The sequence below is a fragment of the Triticum aestivum genome, chromosome 2D (assembly GCF_018294505.1).
Source record: "Triticum aestivum cultivar Chinese Spring chromosome 2D, IWGSC CS RefSeq v2.1, whole genome shotgun sequence".
Lineage (NCBI taxonomy): Eukaryota > Viridiplantae > Streptophyta > Magnoliopsida > Poales > Poaceae > Triticum > Triticum aestivum.
Window position 1 is genome coordinate 622972967 of NC_057799.1, and position 20962 is coordinate 622993928.

At 48.4% G+C, this 20962-nt stretch overlaps 1 protein-coding gene across 1 annotated transcript; it reads left to right on the plus strand.

Annotated features, from left to right (window-relative positions):
* Window positions 1-19826: 19826 nt before the first annotated feature.
* Window positions 19827-20739, plus strand: LOC123050511 (heavy metal-associated isoprenylated plant protein 39-like). Its single transcript, XM_044473294.1, has 3 exons — window positions 19827-19915; window positions 20039-20114; window positions 20285-20739. The coding sequence occupies exons 1-3, from the start codon at window positions 19901-19903 to the stop codon at window positions 20530-20532; spliced, it is 339 nt and encodes a 112-aa protein (XP_044329229.1). The 5' UTR covers window positions 19827-19900; the 3' UTR covers window positions 20533-20739.
* The last annotated feature ends 223 nt before the right edge of the window (window positions 20740-20962 follow it).

The following is a 20962-nucleotide window of genomic DNA, read 5'->3' on the forward strand; positions in this document are numbered from 1 at the left end:
TTCCTGGTGTTCACGTACTCAGGGTAACCCTTGAAGTTGTCGTCGGCGAACGGGTTCGTGCTCTACGCCCCGGCCTGCTTAAACAAAGCCTCGTTGGTTTCGGCATCTTGCTAAAATGTAGTACTAACATGCTTCTCTCAAATGCGTTGTGAGAGACTGAAGAATGGTCTGCAGAGTGGAAATTATGCTACCTGAGGCAACAGTGGGTCATGGAAGAGGGCCAGCTCCATCTGGTTGGGCTGATGGCTTGGCAGCGGAGCTGCTTGCATGTTCGTCTGGAAGCTCAGGAAGGTACACATCAGTCTTGAGGTCCACTCGCGGACGGCGGGGTCGATCACGTCCTTGTACACCTTGTCCTGCACATACACCTCCTGCACCCACCCACACACACATTCATTCATTCATTCAGCAGCATCACCAAGTGTATGCATGCGTATGGAGCAGAGCAGAGGAGAGGATTCATGGAGGAGTACCTGCCATCCGAATGGGTAGACGAAGGAGTAGCCGACCTTCTTGTCGATGACCGGCATGAACTTGCCGTCCGCCGCCGCAACTGCGCAGTACCTTTGTTGGGGCTGGCCGGCGCCATGGCCCTGACGGTGGCGGAGAGCAGCCTCCGCGCCGGCATCTTGGCGGTCGGGGAAGGGAGGCCGAGGCCATGGCCGTGGAGGGAACTCGTCGCCGGCGAGCACGATGGAGTGCGGGCACTTGGCCCTGTCCTCCTCATCCAGCGGGTCCGGCAGGGATGCGCCCCCGAGGGCGTACAGGTCGGCGAAGACGCGGGCCCCAGCGGCGGCAGCCTCGGCAGCAACCTTGCGGAGTGAGCCACCGGCGTGGGAGGAGTTGAGGCGGCCGAGGTCGAGCCCGGAGACGACCCCGACGGCGCCGCCTCGAGGGCCTCCCGGTGCGCGCGCACGGAGGGCCGTGCCGGCGCGCCCCGCCCGCCAGCCGCCTCGTCGACGTGCAGCGGCGGTTGGATCTGGATGGGGATGGCCGTGTGGCTGTGGTGTAGCGAGCAAAGGTGGCGGCGGCGATGGGGAAAAGGAAGCGGGAGCGGCAGCGCCGAAGGGGATAAGGGAGCTAGGGTTTCATGGGTGGATGAGGATGAGAGGGACACGGGGTGAGAGCGACGAGGGAGGTGTGGGCCGTTAGATCCGGGTGCATCCGACGGTGCTTAATGCATGATCCGCGTGACATGATTCTGGACCAATCAGAACGCATTATCTCCTTTGATGAGGTTAAGACCATTTAAATTGGTCATAATAATTGATTGAAAATAAGTTGTTAAATCATGTCTGCTATTTGATGGCCTAGAAAATTTATATAAAAGTAAATAGAAATCAAAAACCTTCGCATTGTGTCACCAAGTGTGACCTACTTTTCAGTAAAAATAACAAACTTTGAATAATGCAAATATCATTAAAAAAAGTGTTCTCATAAATGAGTTTTTTGTAAGATAATCATTTCTCGAGTGCCCAAAATGAGCTTTTTTTGTGAAGGACCTACCAAATATTTGTTGCAAAATTGTACCAAATCAATTTTCTAAAATACTAGGACACATTTAATGCACAATTGACCAAATGGTTGGGTGTCAAAAGTTTTGATCCACCTCTTGTGAAAAAGACAAATTTCTGCCGATTCAGCAGGAAGCGGGTCAAATTTCAACTCCAGCTGCCTCATCGTTTGCTCTTTATTTTTTTCCAAAAATCATTTCTAGGTACATAACTATCTATTTAATCATAGAAACATCAAAAGTTTTCCAAGATTCAACAACTATTTAGGAACGGTCAAGCCCGCAGTTTTGACCGCATTTTGAAACGGGCATAAAAAATTCAAAAAGAAATCAAAAAATTGGAAAACCTTTGCATTGTGTCATTATATGTGACCAAGTTACCAGGAAAAATAATAAACTTGTAATACGAAAATTATTTTAAAAAAGTGTTCTCAGAAATGAGCTATCATGCGTGAAGATTCATGGCTTTCAAGCCAAATGATCAATCTTATGGCCACATTCATGGCATGGCTTGTTCAAATGATCTCATATTGTGCACAAGGGTGCATCTTGGAATGACAAACAATGTTGCCTAAGGGAGTTATCATTTTCTTTGCATGAAAAAATCATTTTCCATTTTTGAGTGCCCAAAATGAGCTTTTTTGTGAAGGACCTACCAAATATTTGTTGCAAAATTGTACCAAATCAATTTTCTAAAATGCTAGGACATATTTAATGCACAATTGACCAAATGGTTGGGTGTCAAAAGTTTTGATCCACCTCTTGTGAAAAAGACAAATTTCTGCCGACTCAGGAGGAAGCGGGTCAAATTTGAACTGCAGCTGCCTCATAGTTTGCTATTTATTTTTTCAAAAAATTAATTCTAGGTACATAAGTATCTATTTAATCAGAGAAACATCAAAAGTTTTCCAAGATTCAACCACTAGTTAGGAACGGTCAAGCCCGCCGTTTTGACCGCATTTTCAAACGGGCATAAAAAATTCAAAAAAAATCAAAAAATGGAAAACCTTCGCATTGTGTCATTATATTTGACCAAGTTACCAGTAAAAATAAGAAACTTGTAATACGAAAATTATTTTAAAAAATGTTCTCAGAAATGAGCTATCATGCGTGAAGATTCAAGGCTTTCAAGCCAAATGATCAATCTTATAGCCACATTCATGGCATAGTTTGTTCAAATGATCTCATATTGTGCACAAGGGTGCATATTAGAATTCCAAACAATGTTGCCTAAGGGAGTTATCATTTTCTTTGCACGAAAAAAATCATTTTCCATTTTTTTGAGTGCCCAAAATGAGCTTTTTTTGTGAAGGACCTACCAAATATTTGTTGCAAAATTGTACCAAATCAATTTCCTAAAATACTGGGACATATTTAATGCACAATTGACCAAATGGTTGCGTGTCAAAAGTTTTGATCCACATCTTGTGAAAAAGACAAATTTCTGCCGATTCAGTAGGAAGCGGGTCAAATTTGAACTACAGCTGCCTCATAGTTTGCTATTTATTTTTCCAAAAATTATTTCTAGGTACATAAGTATCTATTTAATCAGAGAAACATCAAAAGTTTTCCAAGATTCAACCACTAGCTAGGAACGGTCAAGCCCGCCGTTTTGACCGCATTTTGAAAACGGGCATAAAAAATTCAAAAATAATCAAAAAATTGGAAAACCTTCGCATTGTGTCATTATATGTGACCAAGTTACCAGTAAAAATATTAAACTTGTAATACGAAAATTATTTTAAAAAAGTGTTCTCAGAAACGAGCTATCACGTGTGGAGATCAATGGATTTCAAGCCAAATGATCAATCTTATGGCCACATTCATGGCATAGTTTGTTCAAATGATCTCATATTGTGCACAAGGGTGCATATTGGAATGGCAAACAATGTTGCCTAAGGAAGTTTTCATTCTTTGGACGAAAAAACCATTTTCCAGTTTTTGAGTGCCCAAAAGGAGGTTTTTTTGTGAAAGACCTCCCAAATAATTGTTGCAAAATTGGACCAAATCAATTTTCTAAAATACTAGGACATATTTAATGCACAATTGACAAAATGGTTGGGTGTCAAAAGTTTTGATCCACCTCTGGCGAAAAAGACAAATTCCCGCTGATTCAGTAGGAAGCGGGTCAAATTTGAACTGTAGGTGCCTCATAGTTTGCTCTTTATTTTTTCCAAAAATCATTTATAGTTACATAAGTACCTATTTAATCATAAATACATGGTTTGGTGGCGATACGTCGAGGTTTGGATGGTGGCCGAGGGCCCCAACTCTAGAGCGCGTAAACTCGCATGCCCGCCGCGTGGTCACCGCGTGAACGTGGCGTTGCCATGTGTTCTGGGTGGCCTAGGCATGTCTAGTGGGTTGGGCACTCCCCAGGTAGGTTCTAGGAAGAAAATCACAACATAAGATTCTCACGAGGAGACCGATCGATGCTCAAACATGAATAAGCAGCCAAGTGTTTGATTAGCGGTACGGGAAATGCACATGGCTAATGGGCGTGAGTTTTGGCTGAGGATGATCAGTTACTAAGAAGACCGTCTTCACAAATTTTCAGCTCAAAAGGAGGAGCCTAGGTGGTACTTGCTTTGCAAAGTACCACATTGGACATAAATACGAATGTTGAAGCTGGGCTCAAAATAATGAATGGATTGAGCTGGCATTTGGTGGAGGATGGTTATTTGGGCATAGGAAAGGACTGTAGAAAATGGATACCATTTGGACATGCCAAAGTGGCACTTCCTTCACAAAGTGTTTTTCTGAACAGAATAGGAAAATGAATATTTTTGAATTATTTTTGAACTAGGCAAGGAAGGTTTTCTACATATTTGACGAAGATATGACCCAAAGAATTTATGAGATTTTTTTGGGAATTTTGGGAATGACAGAAATATAGGTTGCTTCACAACCTAGGGCAAAAACTGCCACATGGACATGACACATAGGAAAAACTGATGAGGTGGCGCCTAGTCATAGCAACCCACCACAATTTACAAGGTTATGACCATCTATATTGGTCATGATCAGCTAGAAATAAGGCAGCGGACCAGTGCTATCTGCTTTATGACCATTTGTATAAGGAAATTACGACCTTTCTGACCAAAATGGTCGTTATAGTTTAGGGTGTGGAGCCCCCTGAACAGCTTTGGACCAATTGGTCTCAAATGGTCATAGATCTATGACCAATTCTTCCAGGGTCACTGACAGAAGTGTTGGGGAACGTAGTAATTTTAAAAATTTCCTACGTACACGCAAGATCATGGTGATGCATAGCAACGAGAGGGGAGAGTGTGTCCACGTACCCTCGTAGACCGAAAGCGGAAGCATTAGCACAACGCAGTTGATGTAGTCGTACGTCTTCACGATCCGACTGATCCAAGTACCGAACGCACGGCATCTCTGAGTTCAGCACACGTTCAGCTCGATGACATCCCGCGAGCTCCGATCCAGCAAAGCTTCGAGGGAGAGTTCCGTCAGCACGACGGCGTGGTGACGATGATGATGTTCTACCGACGCAGGGCTTCGCCTAAGCACCGCTACGATGTTATCGAGGTGGACTATGGTGGAGGGGGGCACCGCACACGGCTAAGAGATCCAAAGGATCAATTGTTGTGTTTCCAAGGGGTGCCCCCCTCCCCGTATATAAAGGAGTGGAGGAGGGGGAGGGCCGGCCCTCTCTATGGCGCGCCCTAGGAGGAGTCCTACTCCCACCGGGAGTAGGATTCCCCCCCTTCCAAGTAGTAGGAGTAGGAGTCAAGGAAAGGGGAAAGAGAAGAGAAGGAAGGAGGGGGCGCAGACCCTCCCCCTAGTCCAATTCGGACTAGGCCTTGGGGGGGGGGGGCGCAGCCTCTCCTCTCTGTTTCCCCTAAAGCCTAATAAGGCCCATATACTCCCCGGCGAATTCCCGTAACTCTCCGGTACTCCGAAAAATACCCGAATCACTCGGAACCTTTCCGATGTCCGAATATAGTCGTCCAATATATCGATCTTTATGTCTCGACCATTTCGAGACTCCTCGTCATGTCCCCGGTCTCATCCGGGACTCTGATCTACCTTCGGTACATCAAAACACATAAACTCATAATATAACCGTCATCGAGCTTTAAGCGTGCGGACCCTACGGGTTCGAGAACAATGTAGACATGACCGAGACACGTCTCCGGTCAATAACCAATAGCGGAACCTGGATGCTCATATTGGCTCCCACATATTCTACGAAGATCTTTATCGGTCAAACCGCATAACAACATACGTTGTTCCCTTTGTCATCGGTATGTTACTTGCCCGAGATTCGATCGTCGGTATCTCAATACCTAGTTCAATCTCGTTACCGACAAGTCTCTTTACTCGTTCCGTAATACATCATCCCGCAACTAACTCATTAGTTACAATGCTTGCAAGGCTTATAGTGATGTGCATTACTGAGTGGGCCCAGAGATACCTCTCCGACAATCGGAGTGACAAATCCTAATCTCGAAATACGCCAACCCAACAACTACCTTCGGAGACACCTGTAGAGCACCTTTATAATCACCCAGTTACGTTGTGACGTTTGGTAGCAAACAAAGTGTTCCTCCAGTAAACGGGAGTTGCATATTCTCATAGTCATAGGAACATGTATAAGTCATGAAGAAAGCAATAGCAACATACTAAACGATCAAGTGCTAAGCTAACGGAATGGGTCAAGTCAATCACATCATTCTCCTAATGATGTGATCCCGTTAATCAAATGACAACTCATGTCTATGGTTAGGAAACATAACCATCTTTAATTAACGAGCTAGTCAAGTAGAGGCATACTAGTGACACTCTGTTTGTCTATGTATTCACACATGTATTATGTTTCTGGTTAATACAATTCTAGCATGAATAATAAACATTTATCATGATATAAGGAAATAAATAATAACTTTATTATTGCCTCTAGGGCATATTTCCTTCAAGAAGGTCACTAGTTGACATATTTCTTGAAGTGATTGTTGGATGAAGCGGCCCGGACCGACATTACGCGTACGCTTACGCGAGACTGGTTCTACCGACGTGCTTTGCACACATGTGGCTGGCTGGTGTCAGTTTCTCCAACTTTAGTTGAACCGAGTGTGGCTACGCCCGGTCCTTGAGAAGGTTAAAACAGCACCAACTTGACAAACTATCGTTGTGGTTTTGATGCGTAGGTAAGAACGGTTCTTGCTCAGCCCGTAGCAGCCACGTAAAACTTGCAACAACAATGTAGAGGACGTCTAACTTGTTTTTGCAGGGCATGTTGTGATGTGATATGGTCAAGGCATGATGCTATATTTTATTGTATGAGATGATCATGTTTTGTAACCGAGTTATCGGCAACTGGCAGGAGCCATATAGTTGCCGCTTTATTGTATGCAATGCAAACGCCCTGTAATGCTTTACTTTATCACTAAGCGGTAGCGATAGTCGTAGAAGCATAAGTTGGCGAGACGACAACGATGCTACGATGGAGATCAAGGTGTCGCGCCGGTGATGATGTTGATCATGACGGTGCTTCGGAGATGGAGATCACAAGCACAAGTTGATGATGGCCATATCATATCACTTATATTGATTGCATGTGATGTTTATCTTTTATGTATCTTATCTTGCTTTGATTGACGGTAGCATTATAAGATGATCTCTCACTAAATTATCAAGGAATAATAGTTCTCCCTGAGTATGCACCGTTGCGAAAGTTCTTCGTGCTGAGACACCACGTGATGATCGGGTGTGATAGGCTCTACGTTCAAATACAACGGGTGCAAAACAGTTGCACACGCGAAATACTCAGGTTAAATTTGACGAGCCTAGCATATAACAGATATGGCCTCGGAACACTGAGACCGAAAGGTCGAGCGTGAATCATATAGTAGATATGATCAACATAGTGATGTTCACCATTGAAACTACTCCATCTCACGTGATGATCAGACATGGTTTAGTTGATATGGATCACGTGATCACTTAGAGGACTAGAGGGATGTCTATCTAAGTGGGAGTTCTTAAGTAATATGATTAATTGAACTTAAATTTATCATGAACTTAGTACCTGATAGTATCTTGCTTGTCTATGTTGTTGTAGATAGATGGCCCGTGCCGTTGTTCCATTGAATTTTAATGCGTTCCTTGAGAAAGAAAAGTTGAAAGATGATGGTAGCAATTACACGGACTGGGTCCATAACTTGAGGATTATCCTCATTGCTGCACAAAAGAATTACGTCCTGGAAGCACCGCTAGGTGCCAAACCTGCTGCAGGAGCAACACCAGATGTTATGAACGTCTGGCAGAGCAAAGCTGATGACTACTCGATAGTTCAGTGTGCCATGCTTTACGGCTTAGAACCGGGACTTCAACGACGTTTTGAACGTCATGGAGCATATGAGATGTTTTAGGAGTTGAAGTTAATATTTCAAGCAAATGCCCGGATTGAGAGATATGAAGTCTCCAATAAGTTCTACAGCTGTAAGATGGAGGAGAATAGTTCTGTCAGTGAGCATATACTCAGAATGTCTGGGTATAACAATCACTTGGTTCAACTGGGAGTTAATCTTCCGGATGATAGCGTCATTGACAGAATTCTTCAATCACTGCCACCAAGCTACAAGAGCTTCGTGATGAACTATAACATGCAAGGGATGGATAAGACGATTCCCGAGCTCTTCGCAATGCTAAAGGCTGCGGAGGTAGAAATCAAGAAGGAGCATCAAGTGTTGATGGTTAACAAGACCACCAGTTTCAAGAAAAAGGGCAAAGGGAAGAAGTAGGGGAACTTCAAGAAGAACAGCAAACAAGTTGCTGCTCAGGAGAAGAAACCCAAGTCTGGACCTAGCCTGAGACTGAGTGCTTCTATTGCAAACAGACTGGTCACTGGAAGCGGAACTGCCCCAAGTGTTTGGCGGATAAGAAGGATGGCAATGTGAACAAAGGTATATGTGATATACATGTTATTGATGTGTACCTTACTAATGCTCGCAGTAGCACCTGGGTATTTGATAATGCTTCTGTTGCTAATATTTGCAACTCAAAACAGGGACTACGGATTAAGCAATGATTGGCTAAGGACGAGGTGACGATGCGCGTGGGAAATGGTTCCAAAGTCGATGTGATCGCGGTCGGCATGCTACCTCTACATCTACCTTCGGGATTACTTTTATATCTGAATAATTGTTATTTGGTGCCAGCGTTGAGCATGAACATTATATCTGGATCTTGTTTGATGCGAGACGGTTATTCATTTAAATTAGAGAATAATGGTTGTTCTATTTATATGAATAATATCTTTTATGGTCATGCACCCTTGAAGAGTGGTCTATTTTTGTTGAATCTCGATAGTAGTGATACACATATTCATAATATTGAAGCCAAAAGATGTAGAGTTGATAATGATAGTTCAACTTATTTGTGGTGCTGTCGTTTAGGTCATATTTGTGTAAAGCGCATGAAGAAACTCCATACTGATGGACTTTTGGAACCACTTGATTATGAATCACTTGGTACTTGCGAACCGTGCCTAATGGGCAAGATGACTAAAACGCAGTTCTCCGGAACTATGGAGAGAGCAACAAATTTATTGGAAATCATACATACATATGTATGTGGTCCGATGAATATTGAGGCTCGCGGCGGGTATCGTTATTTTCTCACCTTTACAGATGATTTGAGCAGATATGCGTATATCTACTTAATGAAACATAAGTCTGAAACATTTGAAAAGTTCAAAGAATTTCAGAGTGAAGTTGAAAATCATCGTAACAAGAAATAAAGTTTCTACGATCTGATCGTGGAGGAGAATATTTGAGTTACGAGTTTGGTCTTCATTTGAAACAATGCGGAATAGTTTCGCAACTCACACCACCCGGAACACCACAGCGAAATGGTGTGTCCGAACGTCGTAATCGTACTTTACTAGATATGGTGCGATCTATGATGTCTCTTACTGATTTACCACTATCATTTTGGGTTTATGCTTTAGAGACGGCTACATTCACGTTAAATAGGGCACCATCGAAATCCGTTGAGACGACGCCTTATGAACTATGGTTTGGCAAGAAACCAAAGTTGTCGTTTCTTAAAATTTGGGGCTGCGATGCTTATGTGAAAAAGCTTCAACCTGATAAGCTCGAACCCAAATCGGAGAAATGTGTCTTCATAGGATACCCAAAAGAGACTGTTGGGTACACCTTGTATCACAGATCCGAAGGCAAGACTTTTGTTGCTAAATTTGGAATCTTTCTAGAGAAGGAGTTTCTCTCAAAAGAAGTGAGTTTGAGGAAAGTAGAACTTGATGAGGTAACTGTACCTGCTCCCTTATTGGAAAGTAGTTCATCACAGAAACCGGTTCCTGTGACACCTACACCAATTAGTGAGGAAGTTAATGATGATGATCATGAAACTTCAGATCAAGTTGTTACTGAACCTCGTAGGTCAACCAGAGTAAGATCCGCACCAGAGTGGTACGGTAATCCTGTTCTGGAGGTTATGTTACTAGACCATGACAAACCTACGAACTATGAAGAAGCGATGGTGAGCCCAGATTCCGCAAAATGGTTTGAGGCCATGAAATCTGAGATGGGATCCATGTATGAAAACAAAGTGTGGACTTTGGTTGACTTGCCCGATGATCGGCAAGCCATTGAGAATAAATGGATCTTCAAGAAGAAGACTGACGCTGACGGTAATGTTACTGTCTATAAAGCTCGACTTGTTGCGAAAGGTTTTCGACAAGTTCAAGGGATTGACTACGATGAGACTTTCTCACCCGTAGCGATGCTTAAGTCTGTCCGAATCATTTTAGCAATTGCCGCATTTTATGATTATGAAATTTGGCAGATGGATGTCAAAACTGCATTCCTGAATGAATTTCTGGAAGAAGAGTTGTATATGATGCAGCCAGAAGGTTTTGTCGATCCAAAGGGAGCTAACAAAGTGTGCAAGCTCCAGCGATCCATTTATGGACTGGTGCAAGCCTCTCGGAGTTGGAATAAACGCTTTGATAGTGTGATCAAAGCATTTGGTTTTATACAGACTTTTGGAGAAGCCTGTATTTACAAGAAAGTGAGTGGGAGCTCTGTAGCATTTCTGATATTATATGTGGATGACATATTGCTGATTGGAAATGATATAGAATTTCTGGATAGCATAAAGGGATACTTGAATAAGAGTTTTTCAATGAAGGACCTCGGTGAAGCTGCTTATATATTGGGCATCAAGATCTATAGAGATAGATCAAGACGCTTAATTGGACTTTCACAAAGCACATACCTTGACAAAGTTTTGAAGAAGTTCATAATGGATCAAGCAAAGAAAGGGTTCGTGCCTGTGTTACAAGGTGTGAAGTTGAGTAAACTCAATGCCCGACCACTGCAGAAGATAGAGAGAAGATGGAAGATGTTCCCTATGCTTCAGCCATGGGCTCTATCATGTATGCAATGTCGTGTACCAGACCTGATGTGTGCCTTGCTATAAGTTTAGCAGGGAGGTACCAAAGTAATCCATGAGTGGATCACTGGACAGCGGTCAAGAACATCCTGAAATACCTGAAAAGGACTAAGGATATGTTTCTCGTTTATGGAGGTGACAAAGAGCTAGCCGTAAATGGTTACGTCGATGCAAGCTTTGACACTGATCTGGACGATTCTAAATCGCAAACCGGATGCGTGTTTACATTGAATGGTGGAGCTGTCAGTTGGTGCAGTTCTAAACAAAGCGTTGTGGCGGGATCTACGTGTGAAGCGGAGTACATAGCTGCTTCGGAAGCAGCAAATGAAGGAGTCTGGATGAAGGAGTTCATATCCGATCTAGGTGTCATACCTAGTGCATCGGGTCCAATGAAAATCTTTTGGGACAATACTGGTGCAATTGCCTTGGCAAAGGAATCCAGATTTCACAAGAGAACCAAGCACATCAAGAGACGCTTTAACTCCATCCGGGATCTAGTCCAGGTGGGAGACATTGAAATTTGCAAGATACATACGGATCTGAATGTTGCAGACCCGTTGACTAAGCCTCTTCCATGAGCAAAACATGATCAGCACCAAGGCTCCATGGGTGTTACAATCATTACTGTGTAATCTAGATTATTGACTCTAGTGCAAGTGGGAGACTGAAGGAAATATGCCCTAGAGGCAATAATAAAGTTATTATTTATTTCCTTATATCATGATAAATGTTTATTATTCGGAAACATAATACTTGTGTGAATACATAAACAAACAAAGTGTCACTAGTATGCCTCTACTTGACTAGCTCGTTGATCAAAGATGGTTATGTTTCCTAGCCATTGACATGAGTTATCATTTGATTAACGGGATCACATCATTAGGAGAATGATGTGATTGACTTGACCCATTCCGTTAGCTTAGCACTTGATCGTTTAGTATGTTGCTATTGCTTTCTTCATGACTTATACATGTTCCTATGACTATGAGATTATGCAACTCCCGTTTACCGGAGGAACACTTTATGTGCTACCAAACGTCACAACATAACTGGGTGATTATAAAGGTGCTCTACAGGTGTCTCCGAAGGTACTTGTTGCGTTGGCGTATTTCGAGATTAGGATTTGTCACTCCGATTGTCGGAGAGGTATCTCTGGGCCCACTCGGTAATGCACATCACTATAAGCCTTGCAAGCATTGCAACTAATGAGTTAGTTGCGGGATGATGTATTACATAACGAGTAAAGAGACTTGCCGATAGCGAGATTGAACTAGGTATTGAGATACCGACGATCGAATCTCGAGCAAGTAACATACCGATGACAAAGGGAACAACGTATGTTGTTATGTGGTTTGACCGATAAAGATCTTCGTAGAATATGTGGGAGCCAATATGAGCATCCAGGTTCCGCTATTGGTTATTGACCGGAGACGTGTCTCGGTCATGTCTACATAGTTCTCGAAGCCGTAGGGTCCGCACGCTTAAAGTTTGATGACAGTTATATTATGAGTTTATGTGTTTTGATGTACCGAAGGTTGTTTGGAGTCCCGGATGTGATCACGGACATGACGAGGAGTCTCGAAATGGTCGAGACGTAAAGATCGATATATTGGACGACTATGTTTGGACACCGGAAATGTTCCGGAAGGTTTCGGACATTTATCGGAGTACCGGGGGTTACCGGAAACCCCCCCTCCCGGGAACTAATGGACCTTGTTGGGCCCAAGTGGAGAGAGAGAGGGGCCGGCCAGGGCAAGAGGCGCGCCCCCGCCCCTTGAGTCCGAATAGGACAAGGAAGGGGGGCGGCGCCCCCCTTTCCTTTCCCCTCTCCCACTCCTTCCTTCCCCCTCCTTCTTGGACTAGGAAAGGGAGGGGCAAACCTACTTGGAGTAGGTTTCCCCCTCCTAGGGCGCGCCACCCCCTTGGCCGGCCCTCTCCTCCTCCCCCCTTTATATACGGAGGAGGGGGGCACCCCATAGACACAACAATTGATCTCTTGATCTCTTAGCCGTGTGCGGTGCCCCCTCCACCATAATCCACCTCGATAATATCGTAGCAGTGCTCAGGCGAAGCCCTGCGTCGGTAGAACATCACCATCATCACCACGCCGTCGTGCTGACGGAACTCACCCTCAAAGCTCGCCTGGATCAGAGTTCGAGGGACGTCATCGAGCTGAACGTGTGCTGAACTCGGAGGTGCCGTACGTTCGGTACTTGATCGGTCGGATTGTGAAGACGTACGACTACATCAACCGCGTTGTGCTAACGCGCTTCCGCTTTCGGTCTACGAGGGTACGTGGACAACACTCTCCCCTCTCGTTGCTATGCATCACCATGATCCTATGTGTGCGTTGGATTTTTTTTGAAATTACTACGTTCCCCAACAACGCCCCCTCAACGAAACCACCCGAAGGACCAAGAAAGGGTCTCTCAGCTGTACGATCACTCTGCCAAGCATAACCGCGGCCACCACCCGTCGAGGACGAACCACGGTGTTGGCTATCACCATACGCATCGCATCCATCGTCCCCCCACTGTCCCCGGGGCGGTCCAGAAGCACCTCCAGCACCCACGTTCTGCACCGGTCCAGGCTGTTTTTGCGGTGGCCTCGCGACGTCATGCGGCGGTGGCGCCGCCCGAGGATGATGACCGGGCGTGACAACCTGATTCCCGGGTGCAGGCGGCCGCGGACCAAGCGCACCGCCCCGCCCCGCAGCTGCAGCCACAACCGGTGTCAGCGCCGGCGGCCGAGGACCATGGGCCGTCCCGCCCCGACCCGCTGCTAGCACCGCAGTCGGGCCCTGAGCAGGAGGCCGAGCCCCGGTGTGAGCACCACCTCGCCCCGCAACCGTCTGCGCCGCCCCGCTGGCCACCTACGTCTAGGGCCAGGCAGCACCGCTGCCCCACGCCCAGCACCCGTCATTGGCGGCGGCACAGCACCGGCGCGGCTAGTCCCGGTCGGGGCAAAGTGCTTCTTCCCCGGTGGCGCGCCAGCCCCTTGGCCGGCCATGTCCACTAGGGGGGTATTCGTCTCGCACGGCCAAGACCACAGGAACGGAAGCCCGGTTTCCCTCGTCGAAGAACCCTAGCGTTCTGCGAGGTCGAAGGAGCAGCCGAAAGATCGATTGATCTGCCTGCGTCTGCGCGATCGATATTGGAGGATACCGGACTAGCCTGGGCCTCATACCCAGCAGTCCTCGGCCCAGCCAAATTCGGATGTGTTTCAAACAAAAACGGCCCACTGCGGCCCAGGATCTGATTCAAACGCTCCTAACGAGCCGCCGCGATCTGGATCGCCGGGTTCGCCGGCATGGCTTCCGCGGACACCCCCGGCGCCGATCGAGGCACTGCCCGGCGCGCATTTTTCCTTCTCGTAACAGTAGTCCATGAATCCGGACGAATCAAATCGAAAAGCATTAAGTTTGGGAGACTTACCTTAGGCAGGGGGCCCTTCCATGGCCTAATCGCCGTCGCCGCCGTTCTCCGATGAACTACGCGACGGACCATCTCGTTCTTCTCTCCCACATGAAGTCCAATTCTAGCCGGATTGTCGGGTGTTAAGACTTTGTCGACCATCGTTGCCACTTCATCTTCGTCGTAGCCGGAGTTGAAGAACTCGCATATGAGATCAGACGGGGTCGGCGACGTCGGGGAGGCCGCCGGGACATCCCCATCTCCGTCCGCCTCATCCTCATTGGATTCTGCCAGAGCCCAGAACCGGCCGCCTACTCTTGTTCGATCCCCGGCCGATGATGGCGGCACGGCCGTAGTCGCCCCTTGGGTCGCCCCCGCACCCGCCTCCATCCTTGGGTCACGATAGCACACAAGAACCTCCTATCTATGTCGTCTGCAATATGTATGTGAAACTTGATGAAATACCCAACGTGGTATATACACAACAAACAATATGTTGGTCCCAGGGATGAAGACCAGAGGTGTTGCGAATTGCCGATGATTGAAGATGATAAATCAAGGATCTGAAGACTTCTTGCTTGCATACGCTTTGGTGATGTTGCCTGGAAAGCTGAAGTTCTTTTTTTATGTTCCTGTTTTCGTTCCTCCAGTAGTTTGTTTGATCTGAACTTAGATATAGGATTTGGATGCATGTGCCACGCACGAACCCAAAGAGTGAGGACCTCCTCTGGCGCTCCCACGGGCGGCAGGGGAGGAAACCCTAGCCGCCGCCGAACCGCGTCCCTCTCCCCATCCCTCCCCTCGCCGCCGCCAGGGCGTTCTCTCCTTCTCGCGAGGCGTGCTCGCCGTGGGGCGATCTTCCCTGGCCGGAACGCGGCGTGGTGCGGGACGCGGCGACGCTGGGCTGCCACGGTGGCTGGCGTGGAGGGCTGCACGAGGCGGGCTGCGTGCTGGCGGCGCTCGTCGGCGGGATCTGGCGCTCGTCGTGGGCGGTCGTCGGCGGGCAAACCCAGCTGGCGGCCGGCGGCGGCGGGATCTGGCGCTCGCGCTGGTCGGGCGCGCCCCTCGTGGGGAGCCACGGCGTGATCGCGGGGCAGCCTCTCGCCGCAGGGCAGCGGGGCCTAGCAACGGCGGGGCGTGCGGCGCGCCGGCGAGCCGCCAGATCTGGAGGTCTTGCCCCCCTCCCTTCCATGCATCCATTCCCAGTCCCCGGTTCGGTTTGGATCTTCCGGATCCACCTCCGGTGTGTTCTGGTGGAGCAGATCGGTGTCCGGGGGAAACCTTGGCCGCCTTGGCTGGCCGGCAGCGGTGACGCCGATTTTTGGCGCCGTTTTCCTCCTTGGGGGCGCTGCTGAGGGCACCATCTCTCCTCTCCGAACCATGTCCGGGTGAAAGCCCAAGATCCGTTGCGGATCGGGCGTCGGCGGCGCCCTGTGCACCGTTACCTTCCTGGAGGCGACGCCAAGGACATTGGGATCGAATGGAAGGGTCTGTAGGTGAGGGGTGGGGTGGGATGTGTTTCTTTATGCATATTCTTGGCGGCGGCTCTTGGCGGCATGGAGCAGCGGAGGCTTGGCGTCAGATGTGTGGTGACGGACACGCGCAGGAGGTCGACGCTGTCTGGCGTCGTGGTGGCGTCGGCGGCAGTGAGACCGGGAAAGGCCGTTGCAATAGTACAGCTCTGAAGATGGATTAATGGTAGGTGGTTGTGGCGGCCTCATATGCGGCAGGCGGCCTCGTTGAGGAGCACGCCGGACTGGTGGGTGCCCATACCCGGCAGGCGTCCAGGTTGGGACCTCAGGTCTTAGATGTTAGGTTTGGCTGCGAGGTCTGTTTGGTATTAGGCCCAGACCATCAGCGCCCCTTCATCAGTTAGATAGGAGTAGCGACAGAGGTTGCGAAGATGGTGGCTTTGGTCTTACTGTTGTACGACTTTGTAAGGTTTTGTGCTAATAATTAATAAAATTGGCCGTATGCATCGATCAGATGCAGAGGCCGGGGGTATTCCTCCTTAAAAAAAAAAGATATTGGTTTGGTCACTTTGTTAGTTGTGGTTTGAAGTCTTTGGATGTTCTAGCCAATGGGCTTGGCCTCCTTTGTTGATCTTGCATGATCAGGTTTGCGCTGATAGGATTTTCGAATCCCAGCTACGTAAGCCTGTTGAGCTTTGTTTAGAACTTTAGTCGTAGTAGTTTGCAGTTTGTAAATGACCAGATGGTTTCTTTATATGAAAATAGGAGAGGACAGCCTCGCTTTCATTATCATTAATTAAAGAAAAAAGCAGCTGATCCGCAATGCATGGACTAGAGCAAGAGTTTCTGTGTGATGAAGCGACGTTCAATGCATGTGTCCGGCCGCAGCAAAGATAAGATCACCCGTCGCATCGCGAGCTACGCTACACGTCCCTAACAATTGCAAATCTGCCGAGTTGTCCCCCGGTTTCATTTTATTTTTCTCTTCCAGCGGGTGGGCTGTCACCGCAGACGCAAGAGCAACTCCAACGAGCCAATCATTTCGTCCGCGCGTGTCTATTTGAATCGTCGCGGAAAAGTTGGCCCAACGTGCCGACTCAAATAGACGCGCGTCCGTTTTTTGTCCGCCTGCTGACCCATTCCCGGCCCAATTTTGAGTTTGATTTGCGTCGGCGCGGACACAAAGCGGACGTGCGCCTACTCCTCTCTTTGACCCGTTAGTCGGCGACACATTAGCCATTCTCTTCCACCCCTATCGAGAGCAAGCCCTCGCCCACCCCGCATTGTCGCCGCCGCCGCCCAGTTCCGGTGTCTCTGCCAGTAGTCCGTGCCTTCACAGCACCCCCCTCCCCACACCGCCATCACCACCTCGCCGCCGGGCCACCGCAGCTTCCCACCCCCACACTTACATCGTCGCGAGCACGAAGTCACCCCCCGCGGCCCCGGCCAGCTCCTTCCTCGGACGCCGCCACGCTCGTCGAACGCCGCCAGGCCAGCCACCTGGTCCAGGGAAGGCGCGCGTCTCTTCACCCGGCCAGCTTCTTTGTCGACGCACGCAAGTTGTTCGACAGTTTGCCTCAAGGTACAAATGGACTCCGCCGACGAGTTATTTTTCCACAAATTTCTGTGCGACTCCGACGATTCCTCATCCGATGATGACGAGGAGAGGGTGGCTGCTGTGTTGGTCCATAACCACCTTAATAGGCAGCGGCCGTTGTTCCGGGGCTCGATCCCGAGGCAGATTCCGGCGTTGAATCGCAACCGAGAGAGCGGTCATTTCCTTCTTTGGAAGGACTACTTTGACACAGCCAACCCGCTATTCAAACATCACAAATTCCGGCGGCGTTTCTGTATGGCTAGGCATATTTTCAACCGTATTAGAGAGGGGGTGGTCGGATACGATAATTATTTCGAGTGCAAAGAGGATGCCCTTGAAAAGATTGGCTTCTCATCTTATCAGAAATGCATTGCAACTATCCGGTGATCTCATTGATGAGTACGTCCATATGAGCGAGTCTACATGCCTAGAGTCCATGTACAGGTTCTGCAAGGCTGTGATTTGCAGTGTTTGGCTCTGAGTACTTGAGAGAGTCGACTGCTGAAGATACAGGCCGCTTGTTACCGATCAATGCCAGCAGGGGCTTCCCAGGATGCTTGGCAGCATAGACTGCATGCACTGGGGGTGGAAGAACTGTCCTTCTGCTTCGCAAGGGTAGTATAGGGGCCATGTCAGGGTTTGCACTGTCATACTCGAGGCCGTGGCCTCACAAGATCTATGGATCTGACACTCTTTTTTTGGCATGACCGGATTGCACAATCAGCGTGCTTCAACGCTCGCTGGTGTTTGCAAGGCTTGCAACAGCCCACCGGTCAATATTAACATCAACGGCCACAACTACAACAAAGGTTACTACCTAGGTGACGGTATCTATCCTCAATGGACCACTATTGCAAAGACAATCCCCAACCCTGTCGGAGAGAGAGAGGAAAAGATTTGCTCAAGAGCAAGAGAATGCTAGGAAGGATGTCGAGCGTGCCGTTGGTGTTCTGCAATCGGCATCGTTCAATGTCCTGCTAGAACTTAGAGCACCAAAAAGTTGTGGGAGGTGATGACCTCTTGTGTGGTCATGTACAATATGATCGTAGAGGATGAGCGCCCGGAACGTATTTACGATCAAGGGTGTAGTTTCAGGGTGACAATGTTGTGCCTGAGCATGGAGGAGGAGCGGCAATGTTTACACAGTTCACCCAATTTCATCATCAAATGCGTGATTGGAAAACACACATTCAACTGCAAGATGATTTGGTTGAGTATATGTGGGCTCATGTTGGCAACCAATAGATATATCTTTTTTTGAAATGTATTTGAGGCAATTTAATTTTTATTCGGCTTGTAAACTATGCTATATTTATCCGGCTTATAAACTATGCTATATTTATTTGGTTGTGAAACTATAATATTTTTGTTTGATTATGAAACTATGCAAAATGTCTGTATATTTGTTAAAAAAGGCGTCAAGCCCGCCGCGCGGGTAAATATGGATCGGCACGTTGGGCGCACTGCCGATCCAAATGACGGACGCCGAGTGTACGACCGATCCGGACGGATAAAAAGCGGACATAATCGCCATGTTTGGGTAGGTTCGTTGGAGTTGCTCTAATGCGGAGGGTGATATCATAGCCGGTTAAACCAAGATTAATTGCAGCGGTTGGATGGTGTTCACCGATCTCCGTGCGTGGCATCCGCGACGGGCATAGCCAGGCCCCACCTCGTGTACGCTGATCGACACGAGTGCTCGCAGAGGAAAAGCGTTCTGACCGCCGGTGCCGGGGACGAAGCAAAATTCACGCGGCGAGATCGGCCGAACTTGCTTGGAACCACCGCTAGACGTCCGAACTCTCTTTTCTCCTGGCAATGGTAGGTGATGATGGTTGGTTGGTCCGCTGGGCTGAGGTGCCGCGCCAATTAACCATTTGCCGCTGCCGCTAGATGCACTTGTGCCATAACTTAACGGCCGTTGCAATCGCATCACCAATTGTTGCAATGCAACTACGGACAAGGGACGACGTACGCGTCGTAACTAAGGCAAGCGAGCGACAGCGCTGACAGCTTTGCCCAACGCCAGATCGGTCGGCTTAATTAGCTCACGATGCCCAAGTGTGTCAAGATACTCGCCAAGTAGCAATCATGGATCGATGGAGCAACCCCGGCCGGACCCGCACCGAGACTCCAGCACAGGACGTCGTCGGTCGTCGTGGCCATTCATTCCCTGGCGCCACCGTACGTACGTGCGTACAACGCCCCTCGGTCTCCTCCACTCTCCAATGGCGCTCACACCTGGCCACACGCACGCCCGCGGATTAACGTACGCCCTAGTCCCACTGTGCCAACTCCCAACAATACACGGAGTCATGGTAGTACGTGCCACGGCCTCTGCCTATAAATCCCCCAGGCTCCATCACTCGCTGCTACATCGTCGCCGGGAGGGAAGCCGCCGCTCGCCGTTCCAATTCATTCCATCCCACCCTTCCAAATTCATTCGTCCATCCGAGGATCGATGGCCGCCGTGAAGGTCATTGCTTTACGGCCGATCGAACTGGCATTCCTTGATTTCTCTTGTGATTTATACCGCGCCTAGCTCCTGATCTACTGGTAGTTAGTTTGATCTGATCGTTTGGTGCTCTGACGGCTGCAGAAGGTGGTGGTGAAGCTGGACCTGCACGACGACACGGGGAAGCGCAAGGCGATCAAGGCCGTCTCCGCTCTCTGTGGTGACTTACTTTACTCCCCTTCTTCTCCGAATCCGTCCGGCATTGTATCTTGCTTGCTTGTGTTCTTGGTCTGCCTCGTCGTAAACATGCATTCATGGAGGTCGCTCACCCATCAATATCTCAGTTTGGCGCTTCTGACGACGGCGACCGTGGCTTCCTTCTGTCCCCAGGTATCGACGAGATCGCCGTGGACATGAAGGAGGACAAGATGACGGTCGTGGGCACGGTCGACCCCGTCCACGTCGTCGGCAAGCTGCGCAGGCGCTTCTGCGCGGTGCAGGTGGTCTCCGTCGGTCCGGCCAAGGATGAGGAGAAGAAGAAGGAGGTCTCCGCCGGCCCGGCCAAGGAGGACGAGAAGAAGAAGAAGAAGGCCAGCCGATTGATCGATCGGGATTCATCAGCCTACCTGCACCGGTGACCGACGGCGTGCGTTATATATATGGCCGTGTGAGCTAAATATTGCACCGGTGATCCGGCAGCTTGCTGCGCATCCGCTGAGCTTGCCAGATACGGAATTACAGTGTGGAGAAGAACTACTACTGGTAATAAATAAAACTGCTGCATGCATACATTTGGGTTTTGAATGTACGCCGTTCGTTATGACATATATAGTCCTTTGTCCTTACGTGCGATCCAACATGCTCCGTCCATCATCCAACACATGCATGACTACGGCCTAATACATTGTCAACTGTCATTCACACAAAATACACATGATTAACTAACTACAGGTCTTAATCACAAACACCGTCTTTTGTGCGCTATACGTACGTACGTACGGCTGCGAAGCCACGTACGTCAAATTTCGCACGTCCATTTATGATCCAACTCTGTCGCATGCATCTGTG

Coding starts and splice junctions, on each gene's coding strand:
- LOC123050511 (XM_044473294.1), top strand. Junction 20,115..20,284: donor GGCCGTCTCCGCTCTCTGTG/GTGACTTACTTT, acceptor TTCTGTCCCCAG/GTATCGACGAGATCGCCGTG.